The 19075-nt window shown below is 34.9% G+C and overlaps 1 protein-coding gene across 4 annotated transcripts in view; it reads left to right on the forward strand.

The window, feature by feature from the left end:
- Positions 1-19075, forward strand: part of LOC149781245 (uncharacterized) — a 306624-nt gene that overhangs the window by 159308 nt on the left and 128241 nt on the right. For all 4 annotated transcript variants that reach the window (XM_089935331.1, XM_089935329.1, XM_089935328.1 and 1 more), the window contains exons 7-9: positions 11262-11387; positions 13091-13216; positions 17044-17166. In XM_089935331.1, coding sequence (XP_089791457.1) covers positions 11262-11387; positions 13091-13216; positions 17044-17166 — 375 coding nt within the window. The remainder of the gene's footprint in view (positions 1-11261; positions 11388-13090; positions 13217-17043; positions 17167-19075) is intronic.

Below are 19075 nucleotides of genomic sequence, written 5' to 3' on the forward strand. Positions count from 1 at the left end.
CATGTTGGTGCTACCCATACATGTGCTGTATATACTAACTTATAAGTCAAGTCCAACTGCAAATAGCATAGACTCTGATCTCCCATTGTATGATGTGCAGGTAGATCAAGGTCTGTGTTGTTTGTTTTACTGATTACTCTTAACAAACTGCATAGACCCATATCTTGCACATTATGCGATGGAAGAGCTAGGTGTGTGCAGGTTACAGGACTCAACTTAAAAGTGTGGATATATGGTAATAAAGTCATCATGATGCTAATCAAAATGAATCTTTACCTGGCCTAATGATTAATTACAGTCCTCTCACAGTCTTTGCTCAGGACAATGTAAACAGCTACATCAAAATACTACAGTTTTCTATATGTTTTGTAAGCAGTCCTAATATATAGGGTCACCATTATAAGTAACGTTACATGGTAGGAAGATGGAGCATATTTTTTTAAAGGGCCGAGAAATGAGGAAAATGTAAATGAAACTTAAAGCGATACTAATCTTGTGCAATCACAGTTTGATAAATATGAAGGTTTATTGAATATTTATCACTTATCAAGGGCTTGAAGTGACTATTCCTGTTACAGATTGGTCACTTATGATGATATATACCATATGTATTCACTTATAAGTCAAGTCAGACTGCAAATAACAAAGATCCGGATATGCCTTACCATAATATGCCTGCAGATCAGGGTCTATTTTGTCTGTTCTACTGATTAGTCCTATTAAACTGCACAGACCCAGATCTGCGATGCATTATGTAACGGCAGATCTGGGTCTGTGCAGTTTGTAGTTGGACTTGACTAATAAGGTAGTACTTATGGTAGGTGAATGATTGCAGTTTTATTTGCAAATAAATCATTTCAATTATAGAGTACTTACATGCGAAATATTGATCACGTACTATACTGGTACATGTATAATTGAATCCCTGCTAAATTTAATTAATTTAGAGTTTACAATAACAATTGCAATGATACTGTGGGGTTGATAGAAAACGTCATGTCCTCAGTTATAAGTCATCAGTTTGATAGACTGTACGCGTGTGTGTGTGTGTGATTTAGATTTTTAATGTAGCTTTAAAAAATTTTCAGCCATATCGCTATGATGTCTACAGTGTAACAGTTTATAGCACTGGGGCATCATGCTGCAGACATGTGGCATGATGTCTCACCCAGTCATATTATCCTGACACCAGGCTGACCAGTCCTAACACTAACCTCTTAATGCTGAGCGCCAAGTGAGGTAGCTGTTAGTACCATTTTTGTAAATCTTTGGTATGACTCGGCCGGGGTTCAAACCCGCATCCTCCTGCATCCGAGGCAGATGCTCTAACCACTAGGCCACCGGAGCGGTCCTGTATGTATGTAAATTGCTATCAATAAATTCTAGTCATAGAAAACTCTTGTACACTTAAATTAAAATGATGATTAGTGAAATGATTTCAACAAATTATGCCACTTTGAGTTGCAATATTTGATACAGCTTGCTCAATATAAAAGTTTTAGCTGAAATTAAACAAGTAAGTGATAATCAAAAACATAATTTATTTCCTGGGTAGTAAATACGTTTTATTTCAAATATTCATCGCAGATAGAATCTGCCATCATCAAGTACAGCTGAATTTTGAAAGCAGGTTTTGACTTGATGGCAGCAGTGTAGTTTTCTTTCAGATGTTTTAGAATCTGGCAGTCGTAATCTACCATGACCACTAAAAGAATGTTGTGTCCAGAAACTGATTATCAGCAGGTAGATCCAAGGATATTTGTGTATATCACATAATGTGGGAAAGCAGAAAAAAAATAAATAGAACAATAATAAGTGGCTTTGGGTTTAACACCATTTCTCAGTTAAAGATAGGCCATACATGGTGGCCGAAAACCCCAGGAAAACCCAAGTTAGAACCACTGACCCAAGGGAAACTACTGGCAGCTTTCTCACATACCCACATTGGCCAAGCCTGAGACTCAAACCCATGTGGACAGATGTGAGATGACAGGGATTGGTACAGATGAGCGCTTTAGACCACTCAGCCACCAAGAGCCCTAAACAACAATAGGGATAACGCTGGCATAGTTCCATCTGCAAACTACCATGGTTTACATTTTGGAAAAAGAGAGGAAGTGTGGCCTAGCCTAAGCTATACAGTGGAACCTGTCTTGAAAGACCACCTCTTCTGCCAAAACATAATGGTCTCTCATGACAGGTGGTCTCTCATAACAGGTTATAACACTATATAATCTCTAAATCTGTACTTGGAGAACCTGGTCTCTCAAGACAGGTGGTCTCTCATAGCAGTGGTCTCTCAAGACAGGTTTTACTGTAATTGTATTGTCTTAGAAGTCAAAACATATTCTTGATGTTATAACGTTTTTCAGCATTCAAGAATAAATTATGTTTGATTATTTTTTTAAAGTATATTTAATTTAATGTTTTGTATGGAATAATATTGTTCTAAATGAAATCATAGAAATTAATGGTTTGTAGAATGCTTTAAAAGTCCATTTGAATGCATGTCCCCAAATTGAGGTTCTGTATTCTCCGTCATATCCCCTTTCGCTGTTCACATTTTAAAAAAGTTTGTTTAAAAAAATCTAAAAGCATTTTAGCTAAAACATTATAAAATTCTCTTTATTTTGATAGGACTAATCAAAATTAATAAATTTAGGAGAAATTCAGCAGTGGTGTAGTGCTAAAAACAGTGAGAGAACACAATAAAGAAGTGAAAGATCACTAGTTACTCAGATGCAGGGGTACAGTGGTAAAGGCAAAAAATGTAAGGGAACACAACAAAAAAAGGTAAGGGAACACAACAAAAAAAGGTAAGGGAACACTGTTCCCATCCATTCCCACAGCACTATATCCCTGAAAGATGGAAATGTCTTTGGAAATAAATTTATTGTACATAGCAACTTTTGCACGACTTGTCATATTCTGCAGTAAACCTTGCACTTTAGACTGTACTCTGTAATAAACCCTGGACTTAAGACTGTAACATACAGTAAAACCTGGACTTAAGACATTATTTTGCAGTAAACCTTGGGCTTGAGACTTGTCTTTGCTTTAAACCTTGAACATAAGACTGGTCTTTGCAGTAAACCTTGGTATTGAGACTGGTCATTGATGTAAACATTGGACTTGAGACTTGGCTTTGCAGTAAACCTTGGACTTGAGACTCAGGTCCATCTTTTGCAGTAAATCTTGGACTTTAGTCTTTGTTTTGCAGGAATCTGTTAAGCACAAGATTGCAATGTCCATGGGCTTGTACTCATATTATGAAGGTTTAAACCACCAATAAATGACCATCTACTTTTAATGAAATGTACCGTATATAATCACTCACAAGATATAAATGACCATCTACTTTTATATGAAATGTACCGTATATAATCACTCACAAGATATAAATGACCATCTACTTTTAAATGAAATGTACCGTATATAATCACTCACAAGATATAAATGACCATCTACTTTGAAATGAAATGTACCGTATATAATCACTCACAAGATATAAATGACCATCTACTTTGAAATGAAATGTACCGTATATAATCACTCACAAGATGTAAATGACCATCTACTTTGAAATGAAATGTACCGTATATAATCACTCACAAGATGTAAATGACCATCTACTTTTATATGAAATGTACCGTATATAATCACTCACAAGATATAAATGACCATCTACTTTTATATGAAATGTACCATATATAATCACTCACAATATATAAATGACCATCTACTTTTAAATGAAATGTACCGTATATAATCACTGACAAGATGAGTCCAACCTTGGACAACTTAGGCCATCAACTGTCATTGCAAAACTTCTTTGTCATTTCATCTAGTGATTACTCCTGACAAACTGCATAGACATTGCTGTCGCTTTATACAATGGCAGATTTGGGTCATTGCAGTTTGAAATGTCACACAAATTATAAGTGATTTACATGTGAAAAGTTTGAGTATCTTACATTGACCTATGACCTATGAATCCCTGATAAGCTGAGCATATGACACTTATATGCCTGAATAAGTTATCTTCCTAGATGTGATGTGATTTGGATTTTTAACGTAGCTTTAACAATTTTTCAGTCATATTGCTACGATGTCTGCAATGTGGCAGTTTATAGTGATGCCTAGCACTGGGGCATCATGTCGCAGACATGTAGCTTGATGTCGCACCCAGTCACATTATCCTGACACCGGGCCGACCAGTCCTAACACTAACCTCTTAATGCTGAGCACAAAGCGAGGCAGCTGTTAGTACCATTTTTGTAAGTCTTTGGTATGACTTGTCCGAGGATCAAACCCATGACCTCCCGCATCCGAGGCGGATGCTCTAACCACTAGGCCATTGGAGTGGTATATTTTCCTAGAGGTTGTCCAAATGAAATAAAGAATTCCAGCAGACAGAGCGCCAAAAGAAAGCTATTGCAAACAATGTGTTCAGTGAAATATAACATAACCCATAAACAAATACGAATTCAAATGCACAGTGTTGTAACAGAAAAATGCAATCATTCAAATAAATTTATGGAAAGTAACTGATGCAGTCTTTCCGGTAATAGTCCCCAAATGAAATTCTTGAAGGCAATTTTGATGCAGCTGATTTCAGTGTGCCATTTAGTTGGTATTTTTTGTCTTGATCAGGTGTCCTGACTGAATGACAGTTGTTTCAGCTGTTTGTGTTTTCAAATGATAAAGATGTTCATTGATTCCACAGGAAGTAATTGAAATGTGTTTCATTATGTTCTTTAAATATCCCAATGGGAGTGTTCTGCAGCCTTGCTCTAAGTGCCAAATATTGGACTGGTATCAGCTTTCATTTTCTTACAGCAGAGATTGAGCCAAAAAGTGTTATTGAACTGAAAACCAGTCCCAACGGTAGAATTTATGCTGATTTAGTTTCAGCACTATTCATATTCAATGGTACTGTTTATGAGCAACAAGTAGAAAAAAGCCGAATCATACATCATGTTTTGATATCTTTGTACCACATAGGAACAGTCAGTAATCTGAAGAATTGGTGCCTTTGTTATAGACTAGCTGAGATAATTGATGTTGTTGTCAGAAAGGGCATGTTTTTCCTTAGCCTAGGCACTAATTATGATGGACTGGTTTTGATGTGTCCATGCATCTTTATATCATGCAATTCTAATCAGTTGCTTTTGAACAGAGAAGTCACCCATTCCAAGCTATTGCCATTTATACTCCCTTATAAGCTGAATCATTCTCACTTGTAAGTTAAATCCTGCAATGAAAACTGCACAGAACCAAATCTGCCATTGCATAATACCCTGGCACATCTGGGTCTATGCACTTTGATAAGGAGTTATATAACCAACAACATAGACCCTGATCTGCTGACACAGTATGCAATGGCATATTAAAATCTATATTGTTTGCCTCTGGGCTCAGTTTATAAGTGAGTATATATGGTGGTAATGGTTGAAAGTTAATCCCAAATTATAGCTCAACAAAGTGAATCTCAAAACTTATGAACTGAAATTTTGAAAATGTTGTTTTGAAATATAGTTAAGAGTTTTGAGAAGTGAAAACTATCTTTGCGGTTGTAAGTTAATAAGGACTCAACCAAAATGATACATATGTAATTCAGTAGAAAGGTATCTAAGAAAAACACTTCCAGGCAGATATGTATTGACCCAAAAACGATTATTGTTGCTATGGAAACTTCAAGTCCCATTTTTTTCTAATGAATATCTTCGGTCTTTTTGGGGGTCGGGTGTGGAGCTTTTTCTGAAATTCCCAAAACTTTTATTTCAACTAATTTCTTAAAGTTTTGTTTTACAGATTCAGAGATTCATTGGGTCATCATATGGTTAATGGGAGTGTTGAAAAGAAACCCTATAGAAGATTTAACTTGTACTAACATAGTCGATGCGAAATTTTAGGTTATTATTTGTAGTATTAAAGGTGCATACTCATTTGATAATTGTATGCATGTATTACCAAGCTGAATTTGAGCATATTAAGCCATTTGAATATGTGAGCTCCTCTGAAAATACATCCAGATATTTGTATCAATAAACAGCTAAGTGAGTTGCCATATGAAAATATATTTCTAGGATTGGAGGATTCAGGTGACCTAGGGAATCAGTCACCTACTAGTGACAGCAGTGGAAGCATGCAGATCCAATATCCCACCTCTGACACCATTACTAACTCCATCCCTCAGTTTGTCCCAGATACTAACTCCCTGAATGATAAGACCAGTCCTAGCATGGCTTCCACCTATAGCAATATGGTCAGAAACAGGTTGCGAAAAGAAATAAACAAAGGCAGCTACTTGAGAAATCAGGTAGAGCAATTTTATGGTGTACGGTCATCCGATCCAGGAAAGAGTGGACACCCTAACAATGGAAACAATGAAGGTAGTCTGCATGGTAACTTTATGTTGTCATTGTGTCAACTCCCAGGGTATCAAACTGGTCTGCATGATACCTTTATGTTCTCATTGTGTCAACTTGGGCAAATAAAACTGGCCAGAAGATATTGCATGCATACTTATTTGGATAGAGATGTCAGATTTAATTTGAACGAGTTTTTGATTGTGTCATATGAATCTGTGTAATTGTCTAAGAATATATTATGTGGTTGGAAATAGCCCAAATGCATGCCATGTTTTTCTTCTTTTTATATTTCATTTGGTCACCAAAGGTTGCATGATGACTTAGGGAAATGCAAAGTTTGCATGATGACTTAGGGAAATGCAAAGTTTGCATGATCACTTAGGGAAATACAAAGGTTACATGATCACTTAGGGAAATACAAAGGTTACATGATCACTTAGGGAAATACAAAGGTTACATGATCACTTAGGGAAATGCAAAGTTTGCATGATCACTTAGGGAAATACAAAGGTTACATCATCACTTAGGGAAATACAAAGGTTACATGATCACTTAGGGGAGTAAATGTTTGCATGATGACTAAACTTTGCATGATCACTTAGGAAAATAAAATGTTTGCATTATCACCAAAGGAAATACAAGTTTGCCTGATCACTTGGGGAAAAACAAGTTTTTGTTGCAACCTCTTATTTGCACACAATTTGACACCATGTCTTAGCATGTGTTCAGATTCCTTTGGTATTTACAACATTTCATTGTACATGTAGTTTACTGTATGCTTTTACACGCATGTCCTGTTTATCATTACATGGACTTTATATGAGGTCTAAAGGAAGTATAAAAATTTGTTGTTTTCTGGAAATTTGCTATTAGTAGCGCATATTTTTGAACTGTAAAGTGTTGTAGCATGTTGTTTACAAATGGCCATTGCAAGTTTGTGCTGGATGAAAATGGCAAGTGTCACCTTTGGCACCAACCACTCAGAAAAATATACAGAAAACACCTATGAAATGCTGCCCCGTCCCCACCCATACCCAGGTGCTTGACACCCTGGGTGCCTGCTTTATTGTCCACTCCTTATGACAGCCATGTATATAACAGTACATTGTATTATACACAGCCATTTTTATAATGTTACTTGTGGTGTAAGTGAATGTGATGTAAGCAGTCAAATTTAAAGCTGTTGCATGCATAATTATATTTCTTTCTGTTTTTATGTAACGTTTAATTCCCATGAACTTCTGATCGGCTTTGATATGTATTATTTTTCCAGGTATTTTACATCTTGATAATGTTTGTCAACAGTCCCAAAGCATGCTGTGTTCCTCATAAATGTATGTTTTATGCTTTTTCTTGCTGAAGATACCTGCTCCAGATAATAGAAAGTTTAAGTTGAGAATTCTGGTGCAGAATGCTAGATCAGACTTCAGTTTTATACACAATGGTTTTCATGTAAGAAGAGAAATTATAAGTATGGTAATGTGAAATATTTTTTTACAAGTATCAGTCATCTTCATCATAATTTGTCATTTGCATTATCATCATCATGATAACATGTACAGACTATTCAATATTGCATATTACATTATTCATGCTTGAAAGTGACATTGAAAAATTACACATCATATATCTCAAGATCTTTCTATTGTCTTTGTTAGGTCTTTACATTATTCAGAAAAATCACCCATTCTTTTCAAATGGAATGAGGAATTCCTCCCCAATTTTCCATTCTAGAATAGACCCTGCACATATGTATGTATGTATGTATGTATGTATCTATGTATGTATGTATGTAATGTATGTACGTATGTATGTATGTATGTATGTATGTATGTATGTATGTATGTATGTATGTATGTATGTATAATAGGGATGGACAGGTAGGTCATTTTTGCTGGGTACCCAGCCAGGTCTGGTTTCTCCACTCCCAATTTTTCTGGTTTCCCCACCCCGATCTCACCCCATTTATGTCAACAATGCAAAATTTTCTTTTTGTATTTTATTGTTTTCTGCTATGGAACGGGGTGACCCGTGTGTGTGTGTGTGTGAAAATTTGAGCAACTTAACAGATCAGAAATATTCACTAGATTGCTTGCATAATATAAAATTGCATCTGAAAGACAAAAAATAAATTTATAATACCAATTTGTTACGTGGATTTATTTCTGTCAGTTATTGAAATATATAATGTTTGTAAAATGACCATACTTGTTTCAAAAATGAGAGAGAAAGGGAATAAAAAAAACCAATTTTAATTTATATCTGTGGTTTCAAAGCTACTCCATGCTTTGTTTCAGACAACTTCAATCAGTCATATCTTGAAGGACCTAACGAATTTTATGTAGCAATAGTTGTAGTCATCATGAAGGGTAAAACCAGACCATTTGTGATCCATGCACCTCCTAATACCCCATTCCCAGTCACAAATTCCCATTATCAGCTTGTTTTGAATTGCACACCCAGAACTGACCAGAGTGCCTTTGTTGTAGTTGGCAGCATTTATTTATGAAGGTGTAAATAACCAGTATTTTGCAACAAAATACATTTATAAACCAGTTCATAGACATCTTCATGCTTCAGAATTATATTGGTGACATGGAAAAAGTACAAGTGACATAATTAATTACAGACAGTCAGAAAGTATTTGAAAAACATGTTGATTATCAAAGCTGGCAGTTTATTTTAGTTTTGTTGGTGAATACATTTAATTACTTGTTAAGATGTTCAGAATCAGTTGCTTATCAAGATTTACACAGGTTCAGTGCAAAATTGCACATGCAATAAATAGTAACAGTTAAGATTAAATGTAAAAATATATAAAAAACATTACATCGATGGTTTTGAAGATTTTGACTGTATTCATTTAGGAAGGCATGAATGTAGATGTATGAGACAATATGGGATGAAATCTGATATTATTGGTTTCCATATCACTATTATTCTATTTATTTGTATTTATATTTCCATCCATCCATCACACATTCATTTCACCTCTAGGCTTAATAAAAACGTATGGGTGATTTTGGTTACCTGACATACCCTATTTTTAACTGCTGATCCTTCATATTTTTTTTAAAAAAAACCAATGACAAACAAAATTTTGGAGAAAAGAGGCAAATATATAGGAGAGAAAAAATGAATGAAAGGATGTAACAACAATTGAAGTTAAATTCAGGATGAAAATGATGCTGTTTTTTTTTTATAGGTTATGTTTCATTTAACTCTGTACTCAAAAAAAGTCCCACACAAACTAAAGGATTTGTACTGACCTATCTGCCCTAACTATTTTCAATATAACCAGAACAACGCATTTTTTAAAAGATTGGCTTGATGAAACATGATACACTGTATATAATCACTAGAAGGTTTGTTATGTACTACATTATCTAAGCCAGGGGTCAGGGGTCAGGGGCAGTATTTAAGTTTTTCTTGACACTTGCTTTTGATACATAGTTTTAGAGCTATCTGAGATGAATGAATGGAACTTGGTATACATGCATATCAGGACTGGAATGTGTGGGGCACATTTCTGATCTGTCAAGGTGACAGATTCATTAATTTAGGTTTGTACATCTCTTTTTTATGACTCAAGTAATTTTAAGTACAGGGTTGAATACATTTTATTAACTATTTTCATATTTTATGGCATGTCATATTTCACATTCAAGGTCATATCATCAAGGTCAAAATCACTGATATAGTTATTCTCCCCCATCCCTCTGGTCAGTTCTGTTACTGTTAAATATCCTGTGATATGGAGCCCAAAATCTTGGTTACTTTCCATGCCTTGCTGGTAACTCTGTACTTGCAGAGTTCATTTTTGTACAACAGTGATAACATTAAGTATTCAGTGTGGGAGAAGGACACAAAAATGCGTTTAATCTAATCGCTTATTTAGATCATGTAGTGAAGTTGCTTAATTTGTCACCGTTTTTCGCCTTTGATGTAGAAAACTAGATCTCTTTATTCATAGACAGCTGAGTGTCTTGTTCCCTAAAAAGTATATGCGATGTCCATTAGAATAAATTTTGATAACCACAATTTCATAAAAATGCAGACTAAAACAAGCTATATTATGACTCTCTGTATTGTTGATAGTTAATAATAATTAATTTTTTAAATAAATGCTATTTAAATATTTTTTTAAAAATAAGATTGCTGTTTTAAATATTTCAGTATTTAATGCTTAATAATAATACTGTGTATCAATTTAATTTTGCATATGAAAAAAGTTTTTTTTTTAAATTTGAATTTTTATGTTTCTGGTAAGATTCAATCCAACAATAATAGCTTCCAACAAAAAATGACTTAATTTTAATATAAACATTCGATATTAGAGTATTTATTGATGCTAAAATTGTGGCCAGTTTTGAAGTTGTGGAGGAGCCACATGTACCGGAAAAAGATTTAAAGATATAGTTGACTGTCTAGACACAAGATTTAGTTTCTTTGAAATATGGATGAACTTTATTGATAGAATAATTTGTAGTTCTTGTGTTTTGCAATTAACTTCAGATTATATTTATCCTACAATTCATTGGTTACAGTTATAGCTTGCAAGAGGAATATTAATGGACTAGGGGAAGTAACTCTTGCAGACTTATTCTAGGAGTGTACATAGCATCTCTGATCTACCAAAAATGTAAAATAATAAGCGTATGTTTATGTTTTTAGATCGTACAGTAATGAGCAATATACATCACTCATCATATCGTACAATAGTGAACAATATGCATCACTCATCATATCATAGTAGTGGGCAGTATGCATTTTTCACCATATCAAATTATGTACTTGGTGCACATGCCAGGAAGCAAAAGCCTGAAAAATAAACGTTTTGACGACATAGTGGTTGACGTGTCTTATAGGTATATGTGTATATTTCAGTTGTGCGAGGCTGTCAGAACAACAATGGAGGCTGTCAGCATCAGTGTATAGAAGGGTATGGAGGACGTTTCCGCTGCGAGTGCGAAAGCGGATTTAGGCTTAGAACAGATGGCCGGTCTTGTGAAGGTAACACTCAGTTTAAGTGAAGTTTCTACAAGCCATGCCAAAATTTAGAATTTTGATCAAGATGAAGATTTTGTATTTTCACAAACTACAACTGCGGTGGTGGTTAAGTAGATACCTTGCCCGACTCAGTATTGACTGGGTGTGGGCTGGAACCCTACCATCAAACCAACCAGTGGATGGGATCATCTACGATGGTTTCCTTGGTCAAGGCACTTTTAGTATAATTTACTGCCATAAAACACTAAATCAAACCAAATACAACTCAAGCCAGACATATAGGTAAGATTGGTTTCAGGACAGCAGTTGAGAGAGGTGTTGGGTTTTGTGGGTTTAATGGCATTTTTCAGCATGTGATAGGCTATACATGGCAGCCAGTATATTTTAGCAGAGGAAGAACCTGGGTAGAACTAATGACCCATGGGAAGTTACTGGCAAGGAATTATCAGAGAGAATGCCAGAAAATCTCAGTTGGAGCAAAGCAGAATATTGTTAACTTTTTATATATTGATTTGTTGGCATAACTTTACATTGATAATTTCAGTATGAGATGGACACCATTTGCAGTGATTTTAGTAGTATTCCCTTTTGGAGAATTTCATGCACTGTATGATAATAATAATAATAATAATAATAATAATAATAATAATAATAATAATAATAATCATAATAATAATGCTTTATTTATAGAGGGTGACTCATTAGTAAATGACTATTCTCCTTTGAGGCCCTCTTAAGGAGAGTATAACAATGCACATTAAATGAAGATAGCAATAATTACTGTTTATTTTAACATGTTTAGTATTAAAATACTAAAATCCATTATCTATTAGAAGCACATACATGCTCATGATATCTCTTATTAAATACTCTAATATTTTCAGCAGATTTTACATGTAGTGGAAGCTTGTTCCACAGAACTGTACCAGAGAATTGGAAGGTCTTTCTAAATTGCTATGTTCTTCATGGTTATGGTGCATGAAGCTTTCAGATATACTCACTTATAAATCGAATCCAGCTGCAAAACTGCACAATTCCATAATGCACTGACAGATCTGGATCTATGCAGTTTCTTAGAAGTAATCAGTAGAATAAAATGGCAGATCTGAGTATATGTTATTTGCATTTGAACTAATGACTTATAAGAGAGTGTATGCGGTACAAAGTTAAAAGAGAAGGAGCATGTATAAAACAACACTAGTACATAGTAAGCTCATACAAAACCAAACGACACATAATATTGTGCGAGTATTACAGGAGAAACAAAATTTTATCTTTGTCATATTTGGCAAAATATTATTTGTCTGTTTATCTGGAGACAAAACTTGAATTGGGAAATACATTGTTGTAAAAACTACAATGACTTGTCACATTTTAAGAAAGTTAGCCTTTTATTTTAAGTGAGGGAAAATTCTGCTTGATTTCTGTGACTCATTGAACTGATTTACATATAGGGATTTCCTAATTATAACTTATGATCAAAAATTAATTCTTAGTTTCGTCTGATGTGGTCATAAGCTGAGTACAAAAAAGTGGGAAAATGGCAACAAAATAAAGGGGGCATCAAGTGTAATTAAAAATTTCAAATTGTTCTCTTGTCAAATCTTTGGTAACATACACTGAAATTTGGTTCAGCGTATAAGACACTGTGATATAGAGTCAGCCTGAATCTTTTTTGATCAAAGTTTTAACTTTTAAAATTACAGAGATAGATCCCTGTCAGACAAACAATGGTGGCTGTGAACATAAATGTGAGAGGGACAGCAGTGGGCGTGCTATCTGCAGTTGTTATGCTGGGTACACATTAGAGGCTGATGGACGTACTTGTGAAGGTCTGTTGCCATGATACTAAGGTTTTTAAAACTTGAAACACCGATTTTTAGCTCTATTATCCATAGACCATAAAAGCTTATGGGATGGTCAGTTTTTTGTCATCCATTGTCTGATGTCTGTCTTCTGACAACTGTCCATCCATTAGTGCAAGTTTGTTATCGCTGCTGCTCCTAACATTCTTTGAGGCTTGTCATGAAACTTTACATACCATTGGATCCAGATATCTAATATGATAGCCAATGCAGCCATCTTGAAAGTTTTGTTGTTGCTACTCTTCATGAACAGACAGTCATATTGAAATGGGATTTCACCAGAAGACTTCATAAGATGTCTAATTGGTCCTAAAAGAATTTGGTTTTGATTGGACACTTAAAATCACTGCCACATTGGCCAGGTTGAAAATATTGTTATGGATTCTCTATCTGAATGGGTGGTTATATTAAAATGGGAGTTTTCATCGGAAGGCATCTTATTATGTCTAATTGGTCCCAAATGAAAATAGTTCTGCTCAGAAATTCAATATGGTTGCTGCATTGGTCATTTTGAAAATCTTGTGGTCACTAATGCACTTGAATGAATGGTCATATCAACATCGAGTTTTCACTCAAAGACATTTTATGATGTCCAGTTGGTCCTAAGTGAAAGTGGTACCAGTCTGATATCTTATATGGCTACTACATCAGTCATTTTGAAAATCATTTTTTTCACTACTCCTCTGGAATGAATGTCACATCAGCATGGAGTTTTTCCCAGAAGACTTATAATTAGTGTTTTCTGGTCTTAAATAGACATTGTGCCAGTCTGAAATCAAGTATGGCCACTACAGCAGCCATCTTGAAAATCTTGTAGCTACTCTTCCAGGATGGAATGGCTTATGATCATTGCATTTCTACCTACAGACTAAATATGGTACTAAATGAAAATGGTACTGATTTGACCTCCAATATGACTGCCACAATGAATATATTGAAATCTTTTCACTAGTTATCCAAGATAGAGTGTCATATCAACATGGAGTCTGCTCCGGAAGTCTTCATTTAGTCTCTTCTTTATCTTAAATGAAAATGGTGCAGATCTTACATTTAATATGGCTGCCATGGTGAATGATATTAAAATCTTATAGTTAAAAAATATCAGAGATGGGTTTCTACACTCAGCAGTTATAAAAAAAAAAATGGTCTCATCTTGAATTCCTGAAAATTCTTTTCAGGCAGTAGAGTAGGTGTTTCTTTGAGGGACTCTTGTTTTGTAGGAATACATTGGCAGTACTAAATTTCACATCCACATCTCAGGTGTGTTTTTACTCCATTGAGGTGCATTATTTTGTCCACTGATTACTTAGAATACAGACCTATAATGGCCTATTTTCAGTTTGAGTTGACACGTGTTTGTGTTGATTGGTCAAGGGGAATGCATGATATCTCCAGGGGGTGACAATTTTGTTGTTGAACTACTTGTTCAGCAAGGGGGATGCATAAACTCTACATGGGACATGTTCCCCCAGTTTGGGGCAAGTAAGGAAAGCTATTCCAATTTTAGAGTTTGTGTCCTTTTTCCTGTTCTAAATTAGGCTAGTTATATGAAAGTTTACTAGCCCAATGGTTGTATTTTGATGTTGCCTGGGCTAGTTAGGTATAGGGGATTGATTAATCCTTTACATCATAGTCTTTGAATGGAGATAGCTTGTTTATCTGAACTCAACATTCAAATTCCTTAGCTGTTGAGCTGTAGAATGAAGACCTGTTTTTCTGAATCTTAGAATTGAGAGGCCTGTTGCTATAAACTCAGACTCTAAATTCCTTTGTCTCTTAACCCTAGAATGGATATGAGCTGTTTGTCTGAGCTCAGATTTCAAACTCCTTTACTGATTGTTCTTAAAATGGAGAAGATCTACTTATCTGAGCTCACATTAATTTGTCTGTTAACCCTAGAATGGAAATGACTTGTTTGTATGTTTCCAAACTTTTTTTCCCCTAATTCTCTGGATAAGACCTTTTTGTTTTAAGTCAAACGATTTTGCTGTTTAGTCTTAAAGTGGTGACCATCTATTTGAATACACTTTTTGTCTTAGAATGGTGAACACCTATTTGGATACATTTTTCAACTAAATATTTTTCATAGTATTCAACTTTTCTGGCTTTTCTCTAATATATCAATGAATGTTGCATGGTTGCTACAGTTCTTGAAAATTGATATTCCTGTGGAAAAATCTTTCAGCCTTTTATGGCTTATAAAACATTGTGGAAATAGGAAGGTTTTTGTTTTTCATGAAAATACATTACATTTGCTTCAGAGATGGATATTTTCAAGACATAGCTATGCCAATTATCAAAACAGAGCTATGCCAGTTATCCAGACATAGCTATGCCAATTATCAAAACAGAGCTATGCCAGTTATCCAGACATAGCTATGCCAATTATCAAAACAGAGCTATGCCAGTTATCCAGACATAGCTATGCCAGTTATCAAAACAGAGCTATGCCAGTTATCCAGGCATAGCTATGCCAATTATCAAAACAGAGCTATGCCAGTTATCCAGACATAGCTATGCCAATTATCAGGGTGTATCTATGCAATTATCAAGACATAGATATGCCAGTTTTTCAGACTGCTTTTTTGAAAGTAATGCAAGATTTCTGCACACTAGTAACCAGTGCAAGATACATTATGCTCTGTTGGATTTGTATTTCTCATCCCACGCCATTTACTTGAATGTAGTAGCATCTTTAAATGCCATTGGTGGTGCCACCAGTAATTAAGATTCTAATTAATTAAGAATGTATTCATTTTATGTAATATTCCAAAGCCTAATTTCATATGAATAAAGAACACCGAAACATTAATTGAAGCATAAAAGTTCTACCAGTAAATGTCATGGATAATTCCTGGCAATTAGTGACTAATTTACCTTTGATGGGCAGATAAACACTGCATCAAAGATGGGGTTACCAAGTGAGCTGATTATGGCTCGTTGCAACCTATTTAAATGCAGATATAGATGTAAAATTTATATCATAATCAAATGGAACTAAAATGTTCTATCTACAGTAAGAAATTTGAGGTTGAAAATTGTATAAGTATTCTGACCCCTCCTTCCCCTTTCTCCATCCTACACCCCCCACCCAGAATAAATGTGCATGCCCTTTTCTTGGTACAGTGTGGCAGGGGGCTAGATCTGTCACTGCTTTTTGTTAAAAAGGATGGTATCATGGGAGTGTACTCTGAACCAATGCTCTGTTTAATTTTGAGGTATGACAGCATTACTTGAATAGGAGCCAAATCATGTGCATGATGTTGTTTGGGGCATGTTGTCCCATGATTCTTTGCCTTTTGGGGAATGGGTGAGATAGATGAAAACCGTGAAGATTCAAAAAGCTAATTTTTGCAATGAAGTAACTGTTTACATTTCCATTAAGCATTTATTTCAGATTTTTGCAGATGTTTCATATAAAAATTTTGGCAGTACATATTTGTTGGGAAGTGTTAATGTAAGAGTTGAAAAATAATGTATAAATTAAATTTTGATAGTTAAATACTATTAAATACATACATGTAAAGTTAATACTATTAAATACTTACATGTACTAATAATACTATTAAATACTTACATGTACTAATAATACTATTAAATACTTACATGTACTAATAATACTATTAAATACTTACATGCACAGTTAATGCTATTAAATACTTACATGTACAGTTAATATTATTAAATACTTGCATGTACTAATAATACTATTAAATACTTACATGTACAGTTAATACTATTAGATACTTACATGTACAGTTAATACTATTAAATACTTATATGTATCTACCCAGATCTTGATGAGTGTTTAAGAAGCAATGGCGGATGTTCTCAGACATGCATCAACACGGAGGGATCCTATACCTGTACTTGTACCCCTGGATACCAGTTAGGTGTTGATGGAAATTCATGTTATCGTAAGTACAGCAGCACAAACCAAATACCACATGAAAAGTACAAGGCTACTGTTTAAATCATGACAATTAGTATTTGATAAACATGGTTAATGATGGAACATATATCGTCAGACCATTTTATTGCTCTATCCCTCCATCTGTATTACTTGTACTGTATGTACTCACATAGTCAAGTAAAACCACAAACAACAAAAAACCTGATCTGCCATAGCATAATGCACCTGAAGACCAGGTGATATGTTGTTTGTTCTGCTGATTACTCCTACCAAACTGCACAGACACAGATCTGCTGGAGCATTATGCGATGGCAGATCTGGGTCTGTGCAGTTTGCAGTTGGACTCAACTTATAGGTGAGTATATATGGTTTACTTTTATGTACATGCAATAGCCTTGAACTCCTTCTACATGATTAATGCTAGAAACTTCATCTTAAACTACACAGGGTTGGACTGGTGAGGTGATTTAACATAAATTCCCAAGTACTAGATTTTTTGTCTTGCATACCAGAAAATGGGGCCTCAGCAGGTTAGGCCCCAGTGTCTCTTGACCAACCCTTGAGGACTTACCTCCTGTGTGATAACATATTTTTGTTAAGATAAAGACTTGCTGAGCACAAAGAAATCATTTTATGCATGCAGCTGACACTGACCTTGATGCTGACCTTGGGCTCCATGGTATTTGTCCCAAGAGTCATAACATAAAAGCTATTGAGATCCTTACCATACAGACATATACTGGTCATGATATGACATGGTTCAGCCAGCCTGCTGTTGGCCGTATGGTCCATCCATAACCCATCCCAGGTGTCTGCATAATAGCTTTGAAACTATAAATGCCCCTGCCATATAAGCATTTATTGGCAATGAAAAGACAAACATACACAACCATATGGCAATTGCCTTTGGGACAATTCTTAGCCAAAACGTCTGATTTATAAGTTGGAGGTCACAACTGCAAAGCACTGGAATAATATATGTCTTTTACTAACAGAGTTTTAGGTACTGAAGTTTTTATGCAAAAGTTATCCGCTTGATTTTTTGGCTCTCCTATGACCAGGTAAGTTTATAGTATGGCCGATTGTCATGTGTCTTCATCATTCATTGTGCATCACCCATCTGTCTTCCATTGACAATTGCAGAAATAGATAAGTCTTTAACACTTCCAAAATTGTTGAATAGAATTTTGCCAAACTTTAAAGAAAACATCCTTGTACAAGGACTTCAAATATTATACAAATCATTTCGACCTACTTCTTTCTCAGTCTGATAGATGTAATTATACTTAATCACTTCCTTAGCATAGATATTGAGGGTAATATACCTCTGTAATAGTACCAGCATAGATACTGAGGGTAATATACCAGTGTAATAGTACCAGCATAGATATTGAGGGTAATATACCAGTGTAATAGTACCAGCATAGATATTGAGGGTAATATACCAGTGTAATAGTACCAGCATAGATATTGAAGGTAATATACCAGTGTAATAGTACCAGCATAGATATTGAAGGTAATATACCAATGTAATAGTACCAGCATAGATATTGAGGGTAATATACCTCTGTAATAGTACCAGCATAGATATTGAGGGTAATATACCAGTGTAATAGTACCAGCATAGATATTGAGGGTAATATACCAGTGTAATAGTACCAGCATAGATATTGAGGGTAATATACCTCTGTAATAGTACCAGCATAGATATTGAAGGTAATATACCAGTGTAATAGTACCAGCATAGATACTGAGGGTAATATACCAGTGTAATAGTACCAGCATAGATATTGAGGGTAATATACCAGTGTAATAGTACCAGCATAGATATTGAAGGTAATATACCAGTGTAATAGTACCAGCATAGACATTGAAGGTAATATACCAGTGTAATAGTACCAGCATAGATATTG

This window comes from Sinohyriopsis cumingii, chromosome 15 (assembly GCF_028554795.1).
Source record: "Sinohyriopsis cumingii isolate HCF-2022 chromosome 15, ASM2855479v2, whole genome shotgun sequence".
Lineage (NCBI taxonomy): Eukaryota > Metazoa > Mollusca > Bivalvia > Unionida > Unionidae > Sinohyriopsis > Sinohyriopsis cumingii.